This window comes from Podarcis melisellensis, assembly GCF_964234715.1.
Source record: "Podarcis melisellensis genome assembly, chromosome: 2".
In the NCBI taxonomy this organism is placed as follows: Eukaryota; Metazoa; Chordata; class Lepidosauria; order Squamata; family Lacertidae; genus Podarcis; species Podarcis melisellensis.
The window spans coordinates 83,810,375-83,832,531 of NC_138529.1; the positions used below are offsets into that span (position 1 = coordinate 83,810,375).

Below are 22,157 nucleotides of genomic sequence, written 5' to 3' on the forward strand. Positions count from 1 at the left end.
GAAGACTCTTGAGGTGTGCTACACTAGCCAATGGCTGTAAATAAACCCATTCCCTTCTCTTTCACACTTGTGAAAGATTGTGCCATTCCCTAACTTCATGATACATTCTCTGGCAGAAGGGCATTGGGCGCTGTATCCCACCAAAATCACTTCCTTGACCAAGCTCACTGATAGCTACCAAGCATAGATTAAATCTTTCTCTTCTGCAGAAATGAATCCTGAGAGACACCTGAAGTCCCTGGATACATCTTTCCCATGCTACACCGCAAGTGATGGTTTGGCTTCCAGTCTTGATTACTCATGTAGACTTTTCAGCGCCTTCCTCTATCCCTGGAATTCCCCAGTACTCCACTAGAGTGCTTTAATCTGGTGATGTACACGTGCTAGAGCAAAACACAGTCTGAATCAGAGTCTGTGGTTACAAAACATGTGTTGCCAATATCTGCACTTAGGTTGGAGCCCAAAGAAGCAGCAAGTGCCGTCCTGCCAATATCCATACTAAGGGAAGGCACTTCCTGGGCACCTGATCTCTGTAACAGCTGCACCACTGTTGAGTACACTTTGATACTAGCAACTGGATAGGTAGATTCAGTGACGTCTCCTTCACTGAATACCCTTTTGAAAAGTTCCAGAGCTGTGGGTGTACACACATGCATGTGTTCACACCGAGATTTATTTGCAAGTATTCATTAGAACGCATATTCGCATAGCCAGATACCTAGGCACACATTCCTAAAATAACTCCCACATTCATAGGCGCTATTACTCACCTGCCTGTATTGCACGCACACACATGGACATACGCAGCCAGACTCCCACAACATAAAGGTTTCCAATATAGCTGATACACGGTGGCCCAATTGCTGGCAAATGCACAGTGTTATTGTGTGGGCCTTGAAAGCCCCTGTGCTTTATTCTCTGCAGACTGAATGGCAGCTGCGGGTAATAATAGCACAATATTTAAAAAGCCAACATTATAGGGGCATTTACAGCCCACTGAGAGAGCGAAATCTCAGTGTGGCTGAGCCATGTCTCTAGTGATCCTTCATTCTTCCTGCTTGATAAGGAAATGACGGGCAGCTCTAGAGAAACGGCCACCGCGGCGCACATGAAAGGGGGAGCAAGTTGTCTGGACCAACGCCACAGTAAGTGGAGTGGGACAAATGAAAAAGGCTTTCTGAATCAAATAGCTGCCTTGTCCTCTTTGTGTTGGGCAGGGAGAGTGGCACCGTTCTGATTATTTTCTTTGCAGACCAATGAAAAAGCAGACACTTGCTTATTCCAATGCCGTCAGCCTTGATTGCTGTAATTCAAGGCCTCCTGCCGAGAGCCCCCAGTTAGTAACACTGGGGGTGGGTTTGGAAACCAAGGAGATCCATTCAAGGCCATCCTTGAACTTGCCTTTACAAGCAGGTGGTGGGAACGGAGCTTTGGACTTTGCCAAATAGTGTAACATCCTTCTTTTCTTCTCTTCTCTTCTCTTCTCTTCTCTTCTCTTCTCTTCTCTTCTCTTCCCACATTGATTTCTGGTACATTTATAGAGATCTGTTGTAAATACTCACTCACTCAATATTCTGAACTTATCTGCAGCACTGACACTCCCTGTGTCCTTTTTATTCCCATTTTACAGATGAGAAGCTATGGCAAAGTGACTTATTTCCCAGTGAGTTCAAGAAAAAGCTTAGATTGATTCTGGCACTGTTGCAGTTTGCTGAATCGCAAATGCCGAGTTTTCCGTTGGATGCATTTGTAGGATTTGGATCCATTTTAGGTTCTTCTCAAGCTTTTCCTCTAAAACACCTATCATAACGACATGAGGAATGACGGGAAGAGATCTCTTTGCAACTATAGATCATCTTCTTTGGCGATCACTCATAGCCGAGTAAGATTGTCTTCCATAAACACGGATTTTAACAATGAGTCCGTAAGTGACATGCATGCACACACTTCAGAAGGGTATTTCAGTATCAGTTGTCAACACTACTATTGTGGTGTGATCCAAAGACTGGGTAAGAATGCAGGAGAATGCTGAGACTTCCAGCAATAGAAGCTAATTGACTTGAAGTAAGGGGGGGGGGGAGAGAGTTGCATTAGTTAACAAGGGTAATTTTTGCCTCATTTAATGATTAATGTACTCTTGAATTAACACAAAATTAGATCTTTCAAAACAATAAGTATTTTGAAGCCACATGCTTGCTTGCTTTATTCTTCAGCGTGGGAGTTAACATTCCCCATGTCATGTCACAAGACTGAATGGAAAACCGTCTGTGGAAGTTTCCATTCAGACACTCTCTTCCACTTTTAGTAGCAGCGAACAGAAACACAAGATTCTGAATGCCTCATCTTGTTTAAGTTTGGGAGTGTAACTAGCACTATCATTAGTCTTTTAAAAAGAAGCAGGAATTTCCAGGTGCCTATTCTCCTTGATGAAGGCAGTAGTTATATAAGTTAATGTAGGTATTTAGGCACAGGAGTGGAAGATTATTTAGATGAGGGGGAGTCAGTGCTTTCTGCCCTTGGCTGAGACTCATTGGGCTTCATTATCCTGCCTTCATTTTATCCATCAGAACTTGTGAGGTTATTAAAATATCTAAATGTCTGCTTTCCTCTTTCCAGTGGTTCAAGGTCAATATCAGCTGTTTGAAACAATTACATATTTTTAAAAGGTATTTAAAAATATGGGCAAGGCCACAAAATAACTACATCAACATCATTTTTGTGCTGATTCTCCTTGTCCCGCCCAGGGCTGGGAAAATACTTGATCTAAAGGAGGAATTTCAGCTCCTCCTAAACAGTCTAAATTTGCTTGCATTTCACTTCTGAGACATTTTCCAGAGTGGGTGGGTGAATTGCATTTTTCATTTGTTCTCATTTAATCTTATCACTTGTTCTGATTGTCCCTGTATCTTGCTGAAAGAAAAGTCTTCACCCACAAGTATGTAGTCAAGGACAGAAATGAAGCAGGCATATCTTGTCAGCTTGTGATATGAACACCAGACAACACAGCTCAAGATGAAACTGCAGGGCTAGAAGAGAAGTTTGCACTCCTGTATACTTGGAAATGAAATGTGATCACTGCTGATCGCTTTCATGTAGTGTTGATGCTGATGCTGCCTTGCTGAACTCGCCCAGTTGTACAAGTTGAATTTGATTTTGTTTTGCTTAATGCAAGTTTGCCTATGCATATGATATTGGTCTGTGTACTCCAGTGCTCTTGCCCCCCATGTGTTGTGCGCCACCCCAATCTTTGAGCAGTGTAAGGTTCCAGGCGCTTACCCAGGGTTTGGTTTCCTTGGAATGAGGGACAGCAGAGACTGTGATGGTCTTTTAGGATACATGGATAGTGTAATTTGTGAGTTTGGATCTCTCACACCAAAAATCAAGTGAAATCACACCAAAGTCACCTTTAGTCTGCTATCTTGATTCAGTTATCAATGAAGAACCCCCCCCCCCAAAAAAAACCCTTGTGCTGAGTTTGGCAATGATATATTGAGTGGCGTTCAAACCTATGCAAAATACTGAGTGAAACCATGCCAAAGTCATATTTTAGTCAGCCATCTCTCTTTTCATAAAAAATAAACTTTGTTAATTTTTAAAATAAAGACAAAATGCAAACAACATCAAACATACTGATACAAGGGGGGGGGGGGAGGAAAACTACCAGAGATAGAAGGGAGGGGAAGGAGAGGGAAGATAAAATCCTACATTAATTCATGTGATGCATCTTTTTAAAATAAATAAATCACAATCCAAGGCATTGAGAAATCACTTCATTCTAATCTTCTAAAATATATCCCTTCCACAAGCTTAATTGAACCACTGGGGGCCTGCGTTCCGTTTCTCTTGTATTGACGTATATCAAAAATTTACACCAAATAGCATAAAAATGATCTGATTTAGATTCTCCCCTAGTTACTTGTCTTTGATGTGAGAGACGTTCAATGAGAGCTACATCCCAGACTGTACCAAATCCAATAATCAACCAAGGGAGATTAGCAAGATTTCCATTGACTGGCTATAGTCAGTCAGCCATCTTGATTCAAAATAGTAAATGGCATTCAGACGGTGACAAAGATCCCCTAGACTACATGTGTGAGTGCCAGAAACTCATTAGCAGGCCCAGTCACAATGACATTCCTCATCCAATTGTAATTTACCTGGGAAGGAAGATGAGCTTTCCCCTCCCCCCATTGTTAAGGCATTGTTCCAATGTGCACCACAGCCACATGGGATTGCACCATTGGGACATGGCTCAAATACTGCCAGAGAAAGGTCTTTGTCAGTAGTTTTAAGTTATTAAATACTTTCTAGAAAACTGAGTGGGAAAATATTAAGCATTCTAGGTAAGCGGTGCTTTAGGAATGGCAGGGATGCAGAAAGGATGAATCGAAAACTGACTGTGGGGCCTGTTTTTTGGTAGAGACTTTCAATCAGTAGCATTGATATATTCCCAGCTGACAACTTCCTTGCCTCCCTTCCTTCTCTCTGCCTCTGGGGCTCTTGCTTCAGTATGACTTGGTTCCAAAGAAACAATACTTTTCTGGCAGATAACTGGACACCCAAGCAGTTGTGCTGGTATCTATCACAAACAGACATATGCTGCATAGTGAAGGAAATTACAAGAAGCAACTAGTACCATTTGTCAAAAAAAGGAGGAAGAAAAATCTTTCCAAGCCAGGTCCAGAAGATACAAATGCAGCACATTTATAAAAACTGTGGGTTGTTGTTTTTAAAGAAGTCTTTCTTTGTGTATTTTAAACTGTTCAAACTAAGCAACTAACCTCCGGTCTTGTTTCTAAAAGACTGCTCCTAGACTAATGGCTGCCAGTTTCTACCAAGTCATGCTTCTCTAATTAGTGGCTTGAAATCAAGGAAAAGAGGAGATGACTATGAGTGATTACTTACCTGCATGGTTGATCCAAGCAGTTGGGGAAGGTAATATGCTACAAAACTAGGGATGTCTTCTGCTCCATCAGGTGTATTCAGTGGGCCTGCCCAAGACAGTAGGGTCCAAGGAAGCGAAGACCCTCTCTTGTGCAGGGTCAGGCATGAGTAACTGGTCGGAGTCCAAAACGTGATCCAAGGGTAGCAGCTGAAGATCCAGGGGTTGGCAATGGAGGTGAAGTGAGTAAGGGAGCTGTGTAGTTGCAGCAACTGGCAAGCTCAAAGTAAGGACTGACATAGCCTGTCCTCCCAAGCAACACATAATCCCAGCTGCCAATGTTTAAGGATGATCTGAGAGACCTTCCTCATAAGGAGTCTTTTGCTCAGTTGCATGGCAACTTTGGGCTCTTAGGTGCATACTTTGTTGTGGGCCAGCAACCCAAGCTTGAGCCTTTCGCTCAAGTGAGTTTCTTGGCCAAGTAAGGATTTGAACCTTGGTTTGCCAGTTCCTAGCCCAACACTATAACCACTGCGCAACACTCTAGGCACAGTATGCTCTCAAGGGCCAGGGGATGACTTAACCTATCCATTGACTGCCCCAGGGGCTCTTTGCCTTACACTTGGACTCAAACCCATCCCAGTGGTCCCTTAAAGCAGCCCTGGGAGACTCTTCCTCCCTGGACTAGGCTGGTGGCATGGACTCTACCTGCCCTCCAAGTCTTCAGTCAGTGGGAGGTCCAGTTCATCCTTCGAGGAGTCAGTGTCCAGGTCTAAGCTGAGCATGAGAGGATGGAATAACTGCAAGTGGAATAAGAGGTGTCATTGCTGGGAAGAAGCTTGGGGGTCCTTGTATGTTTTGAGAAAACAGAGAACTGGTTATCTTGCTGTAGGTTTGGCACCGCATTCTCTCCCATTTGCTTAGCATTTTATTCAAGGCTGCCTCCCTGCCTCTCCCTCTCTTTCCGTCTCCATTATTATTTTTAGTTGTATTGCATATGATTGCATGTAAGTGGTTCGTTATTCACCACAGAAAAGAAATTTGCACCTGTATCGAGGAGTGGAAACTAGTTGTTCTCTGCAATGGCTAGGGTCTTTGTGAGAGGACTGTGTGATTATATTGTGGATTGTGAATATGTTTCTTTCCATCTTCCTGCACTGTAGAAGCTGCTGCTTACTGTTCATTTTCATTTAGATGGTTCTCTTCTTGCGTTAGGTACTTTACAATCCTTCTTGTTCGTCCTTCATAGTAAGCCATTAAAAATGTCGTTTTGCACTTTGGTGTCAGATGCAGGGACTGGGCTCCTGAGCCTCTGGCCTGGCTCTGACTTAAACCTGTCACTTCCTCCTTGTCTGTTATTGCTCTTTGGCTTTACAGTGGTACCTTGGGTTAAGTACTTAATTCGTTCCGGAGGTCCGTTCTTAACCTGAAACTGTTCTTAACCTGAAGACCACTTTAGCTAATGGGGCTTCCTGCTGCCGCCGCGCCGCCGGAGCACGATGTCTGTTCTCATCCTGAAGCAAAGTTCTTAACCTCAGGTACTATTTCTGGGTTAGTAGAGTCTGTAACCTGAAGCATATGTAATCCGAGGTACCACTGTAGAAGAAATTGCCTTATTCAGAAGGTGAAAACTGTGCCTACTTACTTTTAAGAGATATTGGGCATTTTTCAATCATGCCTGATTTGGAAAGTACATGCAAATGTGATGATGATGATGATGATGATGATGATGATGATGAGAGAAGGCCAGAAAGAACTCCAGGAACAGCTTCAAAGTTCAAAAGGCTTCTTTCAAAGATGTATCCATGTCATAACTCACGTATCTCCAGACATTTGGTGTGACTTGCCGTAGTGCACCCGTATCTTTAAAAAGAAATTCTACATGTCAAAATCTTTACTGAGAGACATTTGTTTCAGAAGTGTAGCTTGTGCATTTCTTCATAAAGAGAGGGTGTTTAATCTTAGCACTAACCCAGTTTGTCATCTTGCTCACATCGTAATCCTGACAGCATTAGTCTGCTGCAGTCCTGTCCTAGGCTGGCTCTGCTCTCTCAGGGCACGTCAGGCAGGAAGTTGGAGCACTGGCAGGCAGGGCCGTTTGACTCACGTTCCCTTTCTATTTTTATGCTGTTCTTCTGTGTTTGGGGTATGTCAGATTGGGAGGGAGAAATGTGCTTAAGCAGTTCAATTGCTAGGCCTGTGGAGCTGAATGAAGATTTCAACAGTGGCCTGATGTAGTTTAAGTCCACTTAGAGAAAACATTTTTTCTGGTGGCTTCACTTGCACAGTAAAAATTTGTTTTCTTCATACAATATGTAAATTCACCCAAAGGGCAGAGCCTGGGGCTGCCATCTTGCTCATATTGACGGTCCTCTTTCTTGGGTACCTACAGATGGATGATCTCTCTCAGATTCACATTGCTTCCACATTTGCCGGCACGCTCCCTTTCTGCCAAGGAGGAGAGAGAGAGCAACATCAGCACCTGTAGGCACGAGATGAATACAGCTATCATACAAATAAAATTACTGGCTGCCGAATGGCAACAGCTTAATGAAAATGTGAACTGTTAAACAAATAAAGGCAGTCGAGCTCATAATACTTCTGGGTGAAATTTCACTATATCACGGAGCAGAAATAGAATTAGGAACATCTTCCAAGGATATTCCTCTTCGAGACTATCTCTTCCCCACCCCCCACCCCTGCTGCCAGAGCCAGTGCATTCACTAGATGAGTTTGAAGAGCAAAAATGGCTGGTCTTGCTTCAAGGTTCAGAAATTTAAATGAAGCAAGAGCCAAGAAACGAAACACATGAGACTTTCAAATATGTTTACACAGAGACTAACTGAGCAGACTAGCAAATGTAACAGGTTAACTCAAATGTAATAGGGGAAGAGTTTTTAAAGGACTATTTAAAGTGATTCTAATATTTTCTTCCACTGTTGCTACTATATAATGAATTCAGGACTTGGGATCTAGAATTTGTGGGGGCGGGGGTCCCATTTATTTTTACATGGGACCCCTCACTTTCATGTAAATGAGGGCATGGAGGAAAAGGGGAAGCCAGTTCAAGACTGCTGCCTCTGTCCCTTGTAGCCCTCCTCCTACTCAGGAAGATGAGCAGGAGAAGGCCCTTGATATACAACATTCAGGTGGAGACACACATTGCCTTCCCATCCAAACAGAACCTTCTGGATATCGGCGCACACCCCAGAGGACAAATACAGGGATTCATTATGGCCATCATTCTCTAAATTCTATTCCAGGTAGGCAGCGAGGATGAGTGCACTAGTTTTGTTACCCTTCATTGGTTAAGGAAGCACTCCCCACTTCAGACAGTCGTTGTCCAACCTGAATGCTTCTAGGTCTTTGGAAGGCCACCATCTTCCAGTCTCCATTTTCTGAAGCTGCAAACACCTGTGTGAACAGACACACAGAGAGGTGGCATGTGTAGTATTTTGCACACCCACTATTTCTGCTTGCCCTTTTCTCTGTAACTTATTTTAGGTTATATTTTGTATAAATGGGGTTCTGTTGTGCTGCTGGTTGAATTTCTGTTGGTTTTCACTTTTGGAAAGGAGGGTATTCTTTCATTGTTGCTGCTAGCAGAGTTCTTAGTCATAAACACTACTAAAGCCCATTTTAATCCCCTTAAAACTAGAGTGGAATCTGTGCAGGTTTTCATTATTCCACTTTAGAAAACATCATGTTCCAACTGGATTCCTTTATCCCTCCTGGGGTCCAGGAGGACTCGGAAAAGAGTAGAGGTTAATCCAGTTGCACCAGGAAGGTATAGTCAAAAGTTTTCTCTTCTGCTTTATAAACTATTTCTATTCCAGTGAGCTAGGTGGTGATGGTGTTTATGTTCTGCATTTGTAGAAAAATGCAGAATAGTTCAGGCAACTTATTTATTGAGCATTCAGCCTGATATGCTTGCACAAAGCTTACAGAGCTTAGATCCTGCCTTTATTGAACATTGATTCTGATTTGTTTGCAGGGCGTTAATATGACAGTGAGCATTCATCCTGCACCCTGATTTGCTTGCAGGGTGTTTACAAGTCATTTATGCATCCTACAGTTTTCATTGTGTTTCCTCTTTCCTTTCCAAACCACTGAAATTCCAAATTCATTTTTTTTTTAAAGTGCAGTAGTAGTGGATGAGCTGAACCAGTGTCTTGCCTCGGTAATGGATTGGATGAGAGCCAATAAACTGAAGCTCCATCCAGGTAAGACATGAGGCACTCTTAGTGGGTGGTTCCCTAGACCGGATAGGTGGAAGATTGCCTGCTCTCAAGGGGGTTACACACCCTCTTAAGGAGCAGGTACTTGAGGGTGATCCTGGATACACTCCTGTCACTTGAGGCCCAGGTGGCCTTGTTGGCCCAGAGTGCCTTCTGCCAGCTTCGGCTGGTGGTCTAGCTACTCCCCTATCTGGGCAGGGATAGCCTAATTTCTGTAATCTCTAGGTTAGATTACTGCAGTGCATTATACATGGGACTGCCTCTAAAGACGGTTCAGAAACGATCTTGTACATTCGATGCAAAATGCAATGGCTCACTAGAACAAAACGGTTTGATCTTAAACACCAATCCTGGCACTGGCTGCGGATTAGTTTCCAGGCCCAGTTCAAAGTGCTGCTGCTCACCTATAAAGCCTTACACAGCTCACAACCTCAGTACCTTAAGGCCTCTGCCCATAGAAACTGACCCAGACCCTGTGCTTGTCATCTGACGCCCTTCTCTATGTCTCCCCTCTCAGAGAGATCCAGAGGGTGGCAACAAGAGAATGGGCCTTTTCAGTGGTGGCTCCTATGCTAGTGGGTGGTGCTTACCTGGCACCATCATTACATGTCTTTAGACACCAGGCAAAAGCATTCCTCTTTACCCATGCCTATGGCAGATAAAGAGGAATAAAGTGTGTGGGGGGAGAAGACTGTTATTATTAAGATTATTTTACTATTGAGCTGTCTGTAAGTATGCTTTTTACTATGTTTTTATTATGTTTTTATCATTAATGCTTTGTAATGCGATTCTATCGTTGTACACCGCCCTGAGATCTTTTGATAAAGGTCAGTATATAAATTGAAATTATATATATATAATAATATATATAGTATATATAGTTATACTAGCAAGGCTGAACCCTGTAACCCACTTTAATTGCACAAATAAAGATTCAACTAACCTGCCATGCCAGCAGAAATCAGTGCAAGATACAGTGCTCCCACTAAGACAATGAGGCTTTTTGCCCCTCCTCCCACGGACCCCCAAACCTCCCCCAAATCCACTCTGGAGGGTCAAGATAACCCCCAGAACAGTGAACAGGAGGAGGAGAGAGGAGATAATTTTGTCCGGCAAGCAAAAATGCTTGTGCTGACAGATCAGTGAGAAAAATGTGCCCTTGAATTCTTCCAGTAAAGTTCTTTGCAACTGGTGTGGACAAGAGAAGGAGATTTCAGTGCCTGTTCTTGTTTGGCTCTGGGCTCATGGGTTGACCTTGGGCTTCTATTACAATTGTAAAATAAAAACATTGATGGCCTACCACACAGGGTTGTGTAAGTAGTTTGTACATTGAAAATGCTAAAGAATCCATTGCTGCTCTTTAAAAGTGAGAACATATGGAATATGGATTTGTAAGAGAAACAGTTTCACTATTTTGTTTTTTTGTAAATAATAATAATAAAATCCACTGCTCAACATAGGTGAGATCTTCATGCTATTGTAGCCTGGGGGTGGGGTGGGGGGGCCTTTCATTTAATGGTGAAAGCAAGATTAAATGCAATTAACATTAATTTAGCAAAAAACAGCCTTAGTATTGATGCCAATGTTAATTAGCAGTCATCTTCTCAGTGGTGACCCTTTGCAGAATTATGTTCATTCTTTTTTTCCCCAGTGCTTTCCAGCTTGCGTCCATAATAGAGGTTTTGTTCATTACAATGAGTCATTGGAAGAGGCCACTTTGGGAGAGAACTGGGGTCCAGGCTTGGGTGTCTTTCTTTAACAGTTTTCCAGAATTGCGGAGGCTCGCAATTGGTGAAAAACACTTCCTATGAATGGGCTAATGATTTAGGCTCTCTCTGGGTGATAACGGTGATCAGAGCAATTGTCCCAGGTAAATCAATATGTTATAATGCATGAACAAACAGGTGAGGCTCAGAATAGCTAAAGATTAGCAGATGATGTGAATTATTCTGTAAAGTACAGGTGACAAGGAAACGGTATTGCTCTAGTCTTTTTATGCCCCAGAGCAAGTGAAAGCAGTAGGATGGGGAGCCCCCCCCCCTTGTTAAGTCACAGTGCATCCTGACTCATCTCTTATAACTGGTGGCCTCTATGCCATTCGGAACACAAAGAACCAATAGAACCAGCACCGGGTCCGGCTGGCGTTCTCCATCTAATTTGCTTGAGCTCCCATTTGTGGCCTGATGTACTAGAGATTGCCTTGTGCTGAGAAGTTACAGTAAGAGTGAAAGTCAGCTCCCAGACTTCAGAGCAATAGAATTGCATCCTTGCGTTGGGATGAGAGGGAGGTGGAAATCATTCTGCAGTGAACATGCACGCCATGTGCTGAAATAACAGCCATAAGGTATGTTGATTCTTTCACTTAAGAATGCCTCCAGGCGTCCAAATCACCACAACCTCAGGCAAAACAACATTCATGCATTTAGGGCAATCCATGCTTGACAAGACAAAGCCAAGACCTTTTGCATATTGCATGTCTGCTTGGATTCAGTTCTGTGATCCAAGTGATTTATTTTTTTTTAACTGTAGGCCTCTCTGGGCTGGTTCTTGGGCCCAAACTGCCTTGCAAGCAGTTGTCTACAGATTTCTACATGCTTTTTTTAAAAGTAAAAATTGGCTGAGGGAGCCTGCAATCTTAAGTAGAGGACCAGTAGGGTGAGGAAGGGTGGTTTCTAGCTAAAAATCACCCCAGAACTGCTTTTCTTTTTGGGGTAAAATAATAGGAAGAGCTGTATCTTTTTCCCTTGTAGAGGGAAAAGCAGCTGAGGGGAAAGAAAATAATCAGGATCACTCTCTGTTTCACCACAGACAGAGTGTTCAAGATTCTTGTTCCTGTGGCTGCTTTAATTTTATTTATTTTTATGTGTGAGTGGAATTTTGCACAGAACTGCACATTATGGATAGTTTAGCCCTCACTTGAGGTATTAAACATGTAGCCAGACTACAGACCACTTCAGATTGCAGCCAGAGATATAGACTGTGGAGCACCCCTCCATAGAAAACCTTTCGCAGCACATATGAAACTTGATACTAGAGAGAAGACCACAGCCATACCGTTGATCAGAGGTCATAAGGAGAAACTTGGTGCAGTGGTGGAATACTTTCCTGCTGGCTCCACTTTCTACCTCCACACATGGTGCTCACAGTCCATCAGAGTTGGGCCAAGCTACCGCTGTTTAGTGTTGCTCTGGTGTCTCATGTCGCTGGTATCTTTGAATAGAAGTGGGTTATCAGGAGTCTGCTCTGGTGGGCACCCTGCACATGACCCTTAAACCCTTTGGCTTTGCTCTGCAGATGACTGTAGGAAACAAGACGGGGGGACACACACCTTGGCATACCTCAGCTGTCTTCTTTAATAGACAAACTTACCCTTGTAGTTTAGGAGGAGCAGAAGATCAGGGTGTGTGCTAATGCCTGGTTATGCCCCAGATCTATTTGGCAATCACCAGTGCAAGCATGCACTTCTCTTTGGCCATTAATTTTGCTCTGGCAAGAACAAAAGTGCCCCTTCCAACAGTTGTTTCAGCTCTTGAGGATAGCTCTTAAGAAATCCCCACTGGCACCTTGCAGTCTGGACTTAGGGTGGCTGTGTGAATTGGCTCGCAGTGCTCACTTTTACTCCCTATGACTGCCCTATCAATCCTGTGGCAGGAATTCTGTATGATCATGCCTCTGGTTGTTTAGCATACCAGTCTCCTGTTTTAGTATCCCCTCCTGTCCCGTAGGCCCCCCTGCCTTTTTCCTGTTTTGTCTCCTTTAATCCCTCCTCTCAGGAAGCCAGAGTCTTGACTTCCTTATCCCCAAAGCCCCATGCTCCAGTCTCTGCCTACTCTCCAGGGGATGCTGCAGGGTAGGTTGTGCCAACCCCGGCTAGCTTTCCTCCTTGAAAAGAAGAAGAAAAAAACCCTCCCTTGCCTCCTATTCAAATATAAGCTTATAATTCACATGCACACACCCCAACTCACTAAATAGCATTCCCTTTTTTTTGCAGGGGACATACCCTCCCAAGAAAGCGGGGGTTATTCAGCTTACGATTAGCAGCTATCAAGGGGGGCGGATTTGTAATTGCTTGCGAGTGTGTCTGTTGGCTTGGAGAAGAAAGGTTAGCAGCATTGGAGAAGGAAAAGTAATTGTTCTACAGATCAAGTATAGCCTAGGGAAATTCTTCTTTAAAAAGTAGCATCAATCCTCCCCACTTAAGAGGCAAGTTGGCTCCATGGTCAGAGCCTCTTAAGCCCTTGACTGTTAAGGTAGCTGTTCGCCAGTCTTAACCATGGATTTTGTGGCTACTGTTTTTCATCAAAATGTAGGCAAGCATCTCTAGTTCATGTGGCTGTGCCATGAAATAGTCTTCTGCCAAGAGCAATCCTTAACCACTAGCATGTTTGGCCATGGTGCCATGAGGCTACCCTCCTGACAGCAGCATCACTGCTGCTCATCTGAACAGTGTGGGGGGTGAAGGTGGGCATCACACAGTCCACAAATGCTGGAGAAATAGCGGAGAACTTGTGACGTGGCATGTCGTCTTATTATGCCCTTCTACATGTATAATATGGGACGCAGGTGGCGCTGTGGGTTAAAGCCTCAGCGCCTAGGACTTGCCGATCGAAAGGTCGGCGGTTCGAACCCTGCGGCGGGGTGCGCTCCCGCTGCTCGGTCCCAGCGCCTGCCAACCTAGCAGTTCGAAAGCACCTCCGGGTGCAAGTAGATAAATAGGGACCGCTTACCAGCGGGAAGGTAAACGGCGTTTCCGTGTGCGGCTCTGGCTCGCCAGAGCAGCGATGTCACGCTGGCCACGTGACCCGGAAGTGTCTCCGGACAGCGCTGGCCCCTGGCCTCTTAAGTGAGATGGGCGCACAACCCCAGAGTCTGTCAAGACTGGCCCGTACGGGCAAGGGGTACCTTTACCTTTTACATGTATAATGTGCCTAACCCTGGGACGATTTTACATAATACTGTTCTGAAAGCAGCAGTACTCCATTGAGTTGAAGGATTTGTATGGAGGCTCCGCTGCTTAACGCATTTTAGTAGCAAGCAAGGGACAGCAGTTGAAATTGTCACAATGGCCAGCTTGACAAGGTGTCCATTTGCATCTGTTGTGCGCAGGAGAAATAGCAAAATAGCAAATTACACCTTCTCCAATAAAGCTGCTGGAGAAATGGCCTGCATTTTTCTTGATTGGTTTTTATTATTATATTACATTCCCAGGGCAGTTTACGAAATGAATATAAATTAAAATACAGAAACAAAAATAATATAAGCTAAAAGCCACAAAATCATAAAAGCAGCATAAAACAGCAGAATTAAATTTGCTTCTAAAAAGCTTGCGATTCTTTAAAATGGTTTTTGACTGGCATGGAAGGACTATAAAGTAAGTGCCACGAAAGGGGAAGGGAACATGCTTGCACATGTAATGCTAATCTGGGGTTTAATATTATGTCTGAATTGTTGCCTCTTTCAGGGCAAAGCAGGTTGGGAATATTGTCCAAAGAAATAGTTCTTTGGAATCCTGGTAGGATTCTTCCTATTGGAAGAAAGAGGTCTTCATTGCTGTTGAAATCAAGGAACGGAGTTGTTTGTAGGGTGGATTATTGACCCAATCTTCCCAGGATAGGTGAAATCAAAGCAAAAAGTTTGGACAAAGTCCTCATGCCATGCAGCTGCAGTCTACCTCACTTAGACTTTGTAGTTTGTAACAAGCCTTGAACTGAAAGCATTTCAGCTTCCAAGCAGTGCCACTCTCATAACCTTCAGGAGCTCAACATGCATTTTTAGGGAGAGGGAAAGTAGCAATTATTCCTTCCATCCACAACATGTTGTGCTTAGAAGTAATTTTATCAAGCTTCCATCGGGAGCAGCTTCTACTGATTGATAGTGCCATGAACTGAAGCTTTTGTACACGGAAACCTTTTGGGATATGAGCTACAGATTAGGAAGCCAGGGGCTGACCTTGTTTTCATTCATCTTTAGGGACTGGTACTTGTTGTCTGATAATTCTGTGATGGAGTTGTGGTTTGTTTTTCACCGAATTGCATGTAAACTTCAACATATCTCATCACTAGTTCTATACAGGCAGTTTTAAGTCAGAAAAAAATATTTGTTGAGATGTGCCAGTTGATATTCTTTTTTCCTGAAAAATCTCTAAATATGCAAAAATCCCAATTGTTGTCACAAATTTAAAGGACAACATGTTTTCTTAAAAGGAAAACCAACAGATTTTGAGATTGCTCTTCCATAATCTTTTTGCAAGTCATTTCTTGCTACATGGTTCACTCAGCAGCTGAATAAGTAATGATGCACCTCTTCTTTATTTCTCTTTTCTCAGGAACTGTTGGTCCACTTCGATTAAAGCCCAGCTGCTGGCAAAGTGCAGAAAGCAGGGGACCACAGAAGCTCTTAGAAGCCCAGCATTCTTTTGGAGTCATGCTGATGCAAATGAGTGCCTTCTGTCCATGGTGGTCCACAAAATCACCATGAATCCATATCCAGATGCCTGCATGTATCAGTCTTAATTGATGGATTTGGACTTGAGGGGGAAGGACCCTGCGTTGGGAGGGAAAGCTATGCTCTGCGTAATGTATGTTGCCACCATCATTATCTCTCTTCCACCGAGAGAAGAATTCCCATGAATAGATCTTGTTTCTGATGGGGTACATGAGTGATAAGCCTCCATTTTTTTATTTAAAAAAAAATCCTGTTAAGTTTTTTGTTTCACTGTTACTCTGTATTTCATAAGACATTGCCTTTGTCCTTCAGAACAAGGAATCTAAGGAAATGCCAGAGCCTGTGTATATTGAGTTAATACTGACTCAAGCAGGTGTGATTGTATGTTTGACACTAACAGAGACATTCCTGCCTTCCCCTCTCAAGCTTCCTCCTAAGAACAATAAAAATGTGTTTAATGGCCGCTGTGTGCTGACAGTTGTTTTCTGATCCAAAAGTTTGAGAATAACCCCCTTCTCTTCCCTCCTTTCTGCTGCCCCGACTGTCAGACTTGACCGCCTTCCAGTCATTGTTGAGAACTGAAACTCTTCCAGACGCTGTTGGTAAATTAAAAATCTCATTTGTTTCATGCCAGGAGCTGGATGGAAAGCTCTGGATTAGGTGGAGAAGTGCAGACATCCTGGCTGGAAGAGAGAGCTAGGTGTGGCAAGTCAAACAGCAGAAAGGCTCGGCCCTGTTTCATGCAGCAGAACTTTGTACCCCTTGCAGCAACTTTCTCTGTGCTGCTTCCTTTCCCCTCCATGCTGCCTGTAAGACGTTCAGAAATCGCTGGAGTAAAGCAACTTTCCTTTGTAGGAACCAAGACATTCCCAACAGTTTGGCAGTGAGTATCACTGCCATAGTTAGACAGGCATAGCTAGACAGCTCTTACTAATGCCGCTGCATTCTCTTTGTAACCACCCTTTCAATCCTGTAGTACCTGTTTCTGGTGGCTTTAAGCTAGCTAATACATTAGTGGTAGCAACTGGCATTTTGCCTGTCTCGAGAAATAATGGAGTGTACCTCCAGGGGAGAAGTCAAACCAAAGTGACCTTCCTGGGGTGCAAGCTTGTATGGAGGTCCTGGGCAGCGGTGGAGGAAACCACTTGGGCGCCAGGGGTGGGGCGCTCCACCCATGGGGCAGGGCACACCATGGGGCCTCTGGAGTCTGCCTGCCTCCTCCCATTCAGCCACCCTACAGCTGGGGGGGGGACGGGCAGACTATTTGGGCAGCACAGAGCCTGCGCATGCCCAAGCCACTACGTTGGTGTGCTGCAGTGAGTGCCACCCCAGCATTTTGTCACACATACCCCTCAGTGGTGGCACCCAGGGCAACCTGCACCCACTGCACCCCCGTTCCTCCGCCCCTGGTCCTGGGCTGCCCAGCCTTGCTGATATGGTCCAAAGGAAAGCAGAGCAATACGTTTGGCACCAGCTTGCCTGCAGGAGTTACCAGAAGGAGGCGTACAAGTGCAGTAGAATCCTAGGGCTGCACCCCAAACACCCTGACTAGAGAGCAATCCCTATGGAACAAAGTAGGAAATGCTCCAGAGTAAACAGGATTATGGTTGCATTGTTAAAGCACCAAAAATAATACAACGGGTATTCTGGCACAGAGGGTGCAAATAAACTTGCCTCCATTCTTGGCGTGACTTGCTTATGAATACTAGCCACCCCATATATATATATATATATATATATATATATATATATGCTTTCGTAGATTTTCACGGGTACAGGAATGCAGGTTTTGGTGTCCTCGGGTGTCTTCCCGTGTAAAAGTTGGGGTGTCTAGGCGACGTTTCGACGAGGTCTCACTCGTCATCTTCAGGCTGGTGCTTTCGGCTTCTTGTTACTGGAACAGAGCAGGATCTCAGTGTTTGAGTTCCTATAAATACTGTTGAGGGGGTGTGGTGTATAGCCTCCAATGTTCTGGGCAGAGAGGAAGTTCCCAGGCTAGTGTGCCTTTTCTTCTTTTGTTCCTTAATTACTTGAGGGATATCTTGAGTGATTTCTTGAGTGATATCCTGAGTACCACTTAGGTGGGTCATTAGGTGTGGATTAGTTGCTAAAGTCTTTGTGTCTTGACCTCTTGAACTTTGTGAAGAGTTTTTCTGAGAAGATGGCTGTACTGCACTTAGTTGTGCTCTGGCTTGGCTTCGTGTATAGGGGCGAGCTGTGGTTTTGTGGCCTGTGTCAGCCAGATCTGTGTAGGGATTGCAGGGGGGTGCAGCATCCGGAGGTGCCACCATGGTTTGGCTACTGGATGGTGTCTGTAATTTATCTGTAAATAAATGCACGTATCGCAGAACACAAGAATGCCGTCAAAAAAGAAGAAAAAACTTCCTCTCTTTTCCAACACATGAAAGAAACAGGACACGAAATTAATTTTGCAGATTCCAAATTGCTCTTTAACATGGAACATCACCACAAGAGAATAATCATGGAAGCCATCGAGATAGAGAAACACCCTCACAACATGAACAAGCGTGACGACACATCCCGCTTGCCAGACATCTGGAAATTAGCCCTCCCCACAAAAACTGACACCAGATCCAGAGGCACACAGAACGCCATCACCAATCAACCACACCAGACCCAAACCCAGACCCTCTCCACAGATAAATTACAGACACCATCCAGTAGCCAAACCATGGTGGCACCTCCGGATGCTGCACCCCCCTGCAATCCCTACACAGATCTGGCTGACACAGGCCACAAAACCACAGCTCGCCCCTATACACGAAGCCAAGCCAGAGCACAACTAAGTGCAGTACAGCCATCTTCTCAGAAAAACTCTTCACAAAGTTCAAGAGGTCAAGACACAAAGACTTTAGCAACTAATCCACACCTAATGACCCACCTAAGTGGTACTCAGGATATCACTCAAGAAATCACTCAAGATATCCCTCAAGTAATTAAGGAACAAAAGAAGAAAAGGCACACTAGCCTGGGAACTTCCTCTCTGCCCAGAACATTGGAGGCTATACACCACACCCCCTCAACAGTATTTATAGGAACTCAAACACTGAGATCCTGCTCTGTTCCAGTAACAAGAAGCCGAAAGCACCAGCCTGAAGATGACGAGTGAGACCTCGTCGAAACGTCGCCTAGACACCCCAACTTTTACACGGGAAGACACCCGAGGACACCAAAACCTGCATATATATATATATATATATATATATATATATATATATATATATATATATGTACGTACACACACACACTGACGAGTGCTCACTCTTGCCCTGGGAACAGAAAGATGCTGTCCAATCCTACCTGGTCCTCTGTGCTAAGATAAGCCACCAGGACTGCATCATTTTTAATGATCCTGGGGGAAAGCTGCGTACCCTAACTAGGTGTGTGTGTTTGTTTAGGACAGGAGATTTAGGAGCTTATCTCTTTTGGCCCCTGGAGCTGTAGTGATCTGTAGTCGACCCACTTGGAGCCCATGTCAGAGGTGGTCAAAGTGTAAAAATGGTGTGGCCAATTAAAATATATTCTTAAGGAACACATTTTGGGGAGGGGAGAGGTCACAAAAACTTACAGGTAGGAGAGCAGGGGACCCACTGTAATGGTCAATAAGTAATTTATTTTTTTTTAGACTAAAATTGTCACAATTTGGGATGGCCACTCCTGGTTTAGGATATTTTCAGACTGCTTTTCAGCACATATATTCTTTTATTTGCTTTTTTCTTTGAAAGTAAGAACATTGTTTTTTTAAAAAACTGTTCATCTTGAAGTTATCAAACAGGGTATGAGTATTTTAAATAATCTCATCATTAATCAGAAGCAGTAGCTACCCAAGAATATCAGAGCTCAATACCCAATGTACACTGAAATTGATATTTTTTACCTTCTGCAGAAAATCGTGGGAGAGCCAAGCAGGCAATATGCAGAAAGGCACTCTGAAGCTCCCAAGCAGTGACATTGGGACAATCTGGCTGCTTTTAGAGCCCATCCTGGCTTCAGAATAAGTTGGAGTTTTAAGCAGGACCACTCTGGCTCAACTTACAGCTATGGAGCTGGGAAGTGTTTGTCCCTCCTGGTTTCCTAAAGTATGTTCACAAATTCCCCCGTTTGTGATAGAGATAGAGGAAGAAATTTGGTTGGGAAAGTTGAGGGAAAAGATTGCAGCATCTTAGGAAATTATCTCCCACCCTGAAGGCAGCTACAGGCCTAGAGAGGGCAGAGAGGGGGAGAGGAGGGGACACAGCACAATCTGTGGAGCAGGAGCAGGGTACCTACTGATGGTGAGAAGGACCAGAGTAAAATGTGAGCCCAAAGAAGATTGGGGCAGAGACAAAGGTGGGTGAAGCAATCCCCTTTATTTCTATCTCTCTGGTACTTCCTTTCCTCTCGTTTAGCCCTCCTTGCGGCCCACGTTCAATTAAGCCGAGTGCATCATGAAACTGGGTCAAGGTCTGCAGGTTGCCCACCTGTGGCGTAGAGGAATGCTTGATTCAATATTCCGCTTTTCCAACAACACTGTTGGGAGGCAACGTCCCTTTGCAGCTCCCTCACTTTAAAAAGGAGTTGCATCCCCTACCTTTGTCCCTCCCTGCCCATGCCGGCTTTGACCTAGAGTTTGCATTTTAACAGCTGTAAATTGCGAGGATTAGGATGCCAGGGCTGCTTTATCTGGCTGCCTTTGACAATTTCCCCCTCAGGCAAGTGTAATACATTTTCCATGTTCTTTATATAATGAGCTTTATTTACCAAATTGGCAATTCCTCTGTTGAGAAATAACTGATTACAGCATTCAAGGAGCTGCTGTCATCTCAAGATATGCAGGTGTCTGAGGAACATAAACAGATGTGATCGTTCAGAAAATGAACCCAATTCAATAGAGTGGGGAGGAGGGGGCATGGGAGAGGAGTCTAATCTAGGTATAAAAACCTCAAATGTAGCCCAGTTCAGACTAAAAAAGGGCAAGGTGTGCCCAAAGCGCTCCACTGCCCCAGTCATGATCAGAGCATCAGCCTCCAAGGAACTCAGTGACACAGCCCCCTTCACTAAAGGGTTGCACATGCTCTCTGTCACCAAGGGCCTGGCTAATTGGAAATCTTGGAAGGGGAGTATAATTGAAATACAGTCAGCCTGAACAGAAACATGCTCAGTTAGGTTGCCTCTGCACACAAAATTACAACAACATAGTACAAGTCTTGGATATGAAAGGGATACATCATGCGGAATCGGCACATAAACTAAAGGCCTCGGAAGGTTTTGTTAGTTCAATCCATCCTCGGTGTACTAACCCAGAAATGGCGAGGGGCATTCTCAAAACAGAGACAGAGGTCACAAGTCCCTCTACCCTGTTGCACAACTCAGCTGCAGAGTGCATTGTTTGCACACATGCATATGATCCCAGCTTCAACATATTCAGCCAAAAGATTTTTTGTTTGTTTGCAGGGTTAGGAAAAATTCTGAAATATACTGTGTTCATCATAGGCCTGATTTATGTCTCACCCCCTAGACAAGCTATGTTGGTGGATATTGAGGACAAAGCCTTTAGCGCCCAGATAGTTGAATTAACACAAATTAATGGGAGGGCACCATTTAATTTTCCTCCTTGGCATTTAGTCTTTGGTGAATGCCTGGACCCCAGCTCCTTGTCTTGTCTCCAGGCTGCTCCAGTCTTGAGGGTGGAGCCCGAATTGGGTTCTAACAATAAATTGCAATTTCAACTCTTGGGCACCTCAGATAATTCGGATCACAATGCAGTGATGGGTAGATGTCCCGTGTGCAATTGCAGCTACAACTGATACTAATTGATTGAAGCACACATGAAAGTAACCTCGAGGACAGACCTGCACGTCAGCCTGAAGAAATACAGAGTGAAAAGTGAGAGACCTTCTTTCACACTGGAACCAAAGGGATGGCAGTTGGTTTGGCTTCTATCTGGACAAAATGGCACACTGCAGGACTGTAAATCCAGCTGCGGCTTCCTCTTCTCAATTTCACCTAACAGCCAACGTTTTAGCTATCTCTCTTGAGATGGCTTGTTCAATTTCCACGGAGATGCTCAACTGCAGCAGAATGGTATGTATGCTTGAATAACCAACTTCTACGTATCGCACAGGTAAATACCCATATATGTGTGAGGGCATTTTATCTATACATTTAAGTGGATCTCAAACCATGGATAGATTAATCCGCGTGATTAACTGATCAGGGATCTTGTTGCAAATTAAAAACTGAGATCTGATTAATCAGTACTGATTAGCTGCATTTTCCCAAGGCCAATGTTTGGACGCAGCTGGCTCCTCTGCCGTTGGATGCTTCCTCTTGCAGCAGTCCTCACTCTCCCCCCACCCTTTACTTTCATCTGCAAGAAAAGGGGCCAGAGGTCAGTAGCAGAACGGTTTGGCGAGCAGAAGACCCCAGGTTCAATCCTGTCATCTCCATTTATTTTAATGTTTTTGCTAGGAACATAGGAAGCTGCCTTATAGAACTGGCACAATCCTGGTTGGCAAATTGTTCTGCTGGTGCTTTCAGGAGTGGCTAGTGAGTCCAGCCTGTCAGCAAACAGCCAGTTCCTGACATACTAG

The 22,157-nt window shown here is 44.2% G+C and overlaps 1 protein-coding gene across 6 annotated transcripts in view; it reads left to right on the top strand.

Moving 5' to 3' along the window:
- Window positions 1-16,027, top strand: part of CHCHD6 (coiled-coil-helix-coiled-coil-helix domain containing 6) — a 184,991-nt gene extending 168,964 nt beyond the window's left edge. For 3 of the 6 annotated variants that reach the window (XM_081900551.1, XM_081900555.1, XM_081900552.1), the window contains one exon: window positions 15,446-16,027. In XM_081900551.1, the coding sequence (XP_081756677.1) occupies window positions 15,446-15,632 (187 nt within the window). In that variant the 3' untranslated portion in view covers window positions 15,633-16,027. The remainder of the gene's footprint in view (window positions 1-15,445) is intronic. The other 3 variants (XM_081900553.1, XM_081900556.1, XM_081900554.1) reach the window with 1 other exon arrangement.
- The last annotated feature ends 6,130 nt before the right edge of the window (window positions 16,028-22,157 follow it).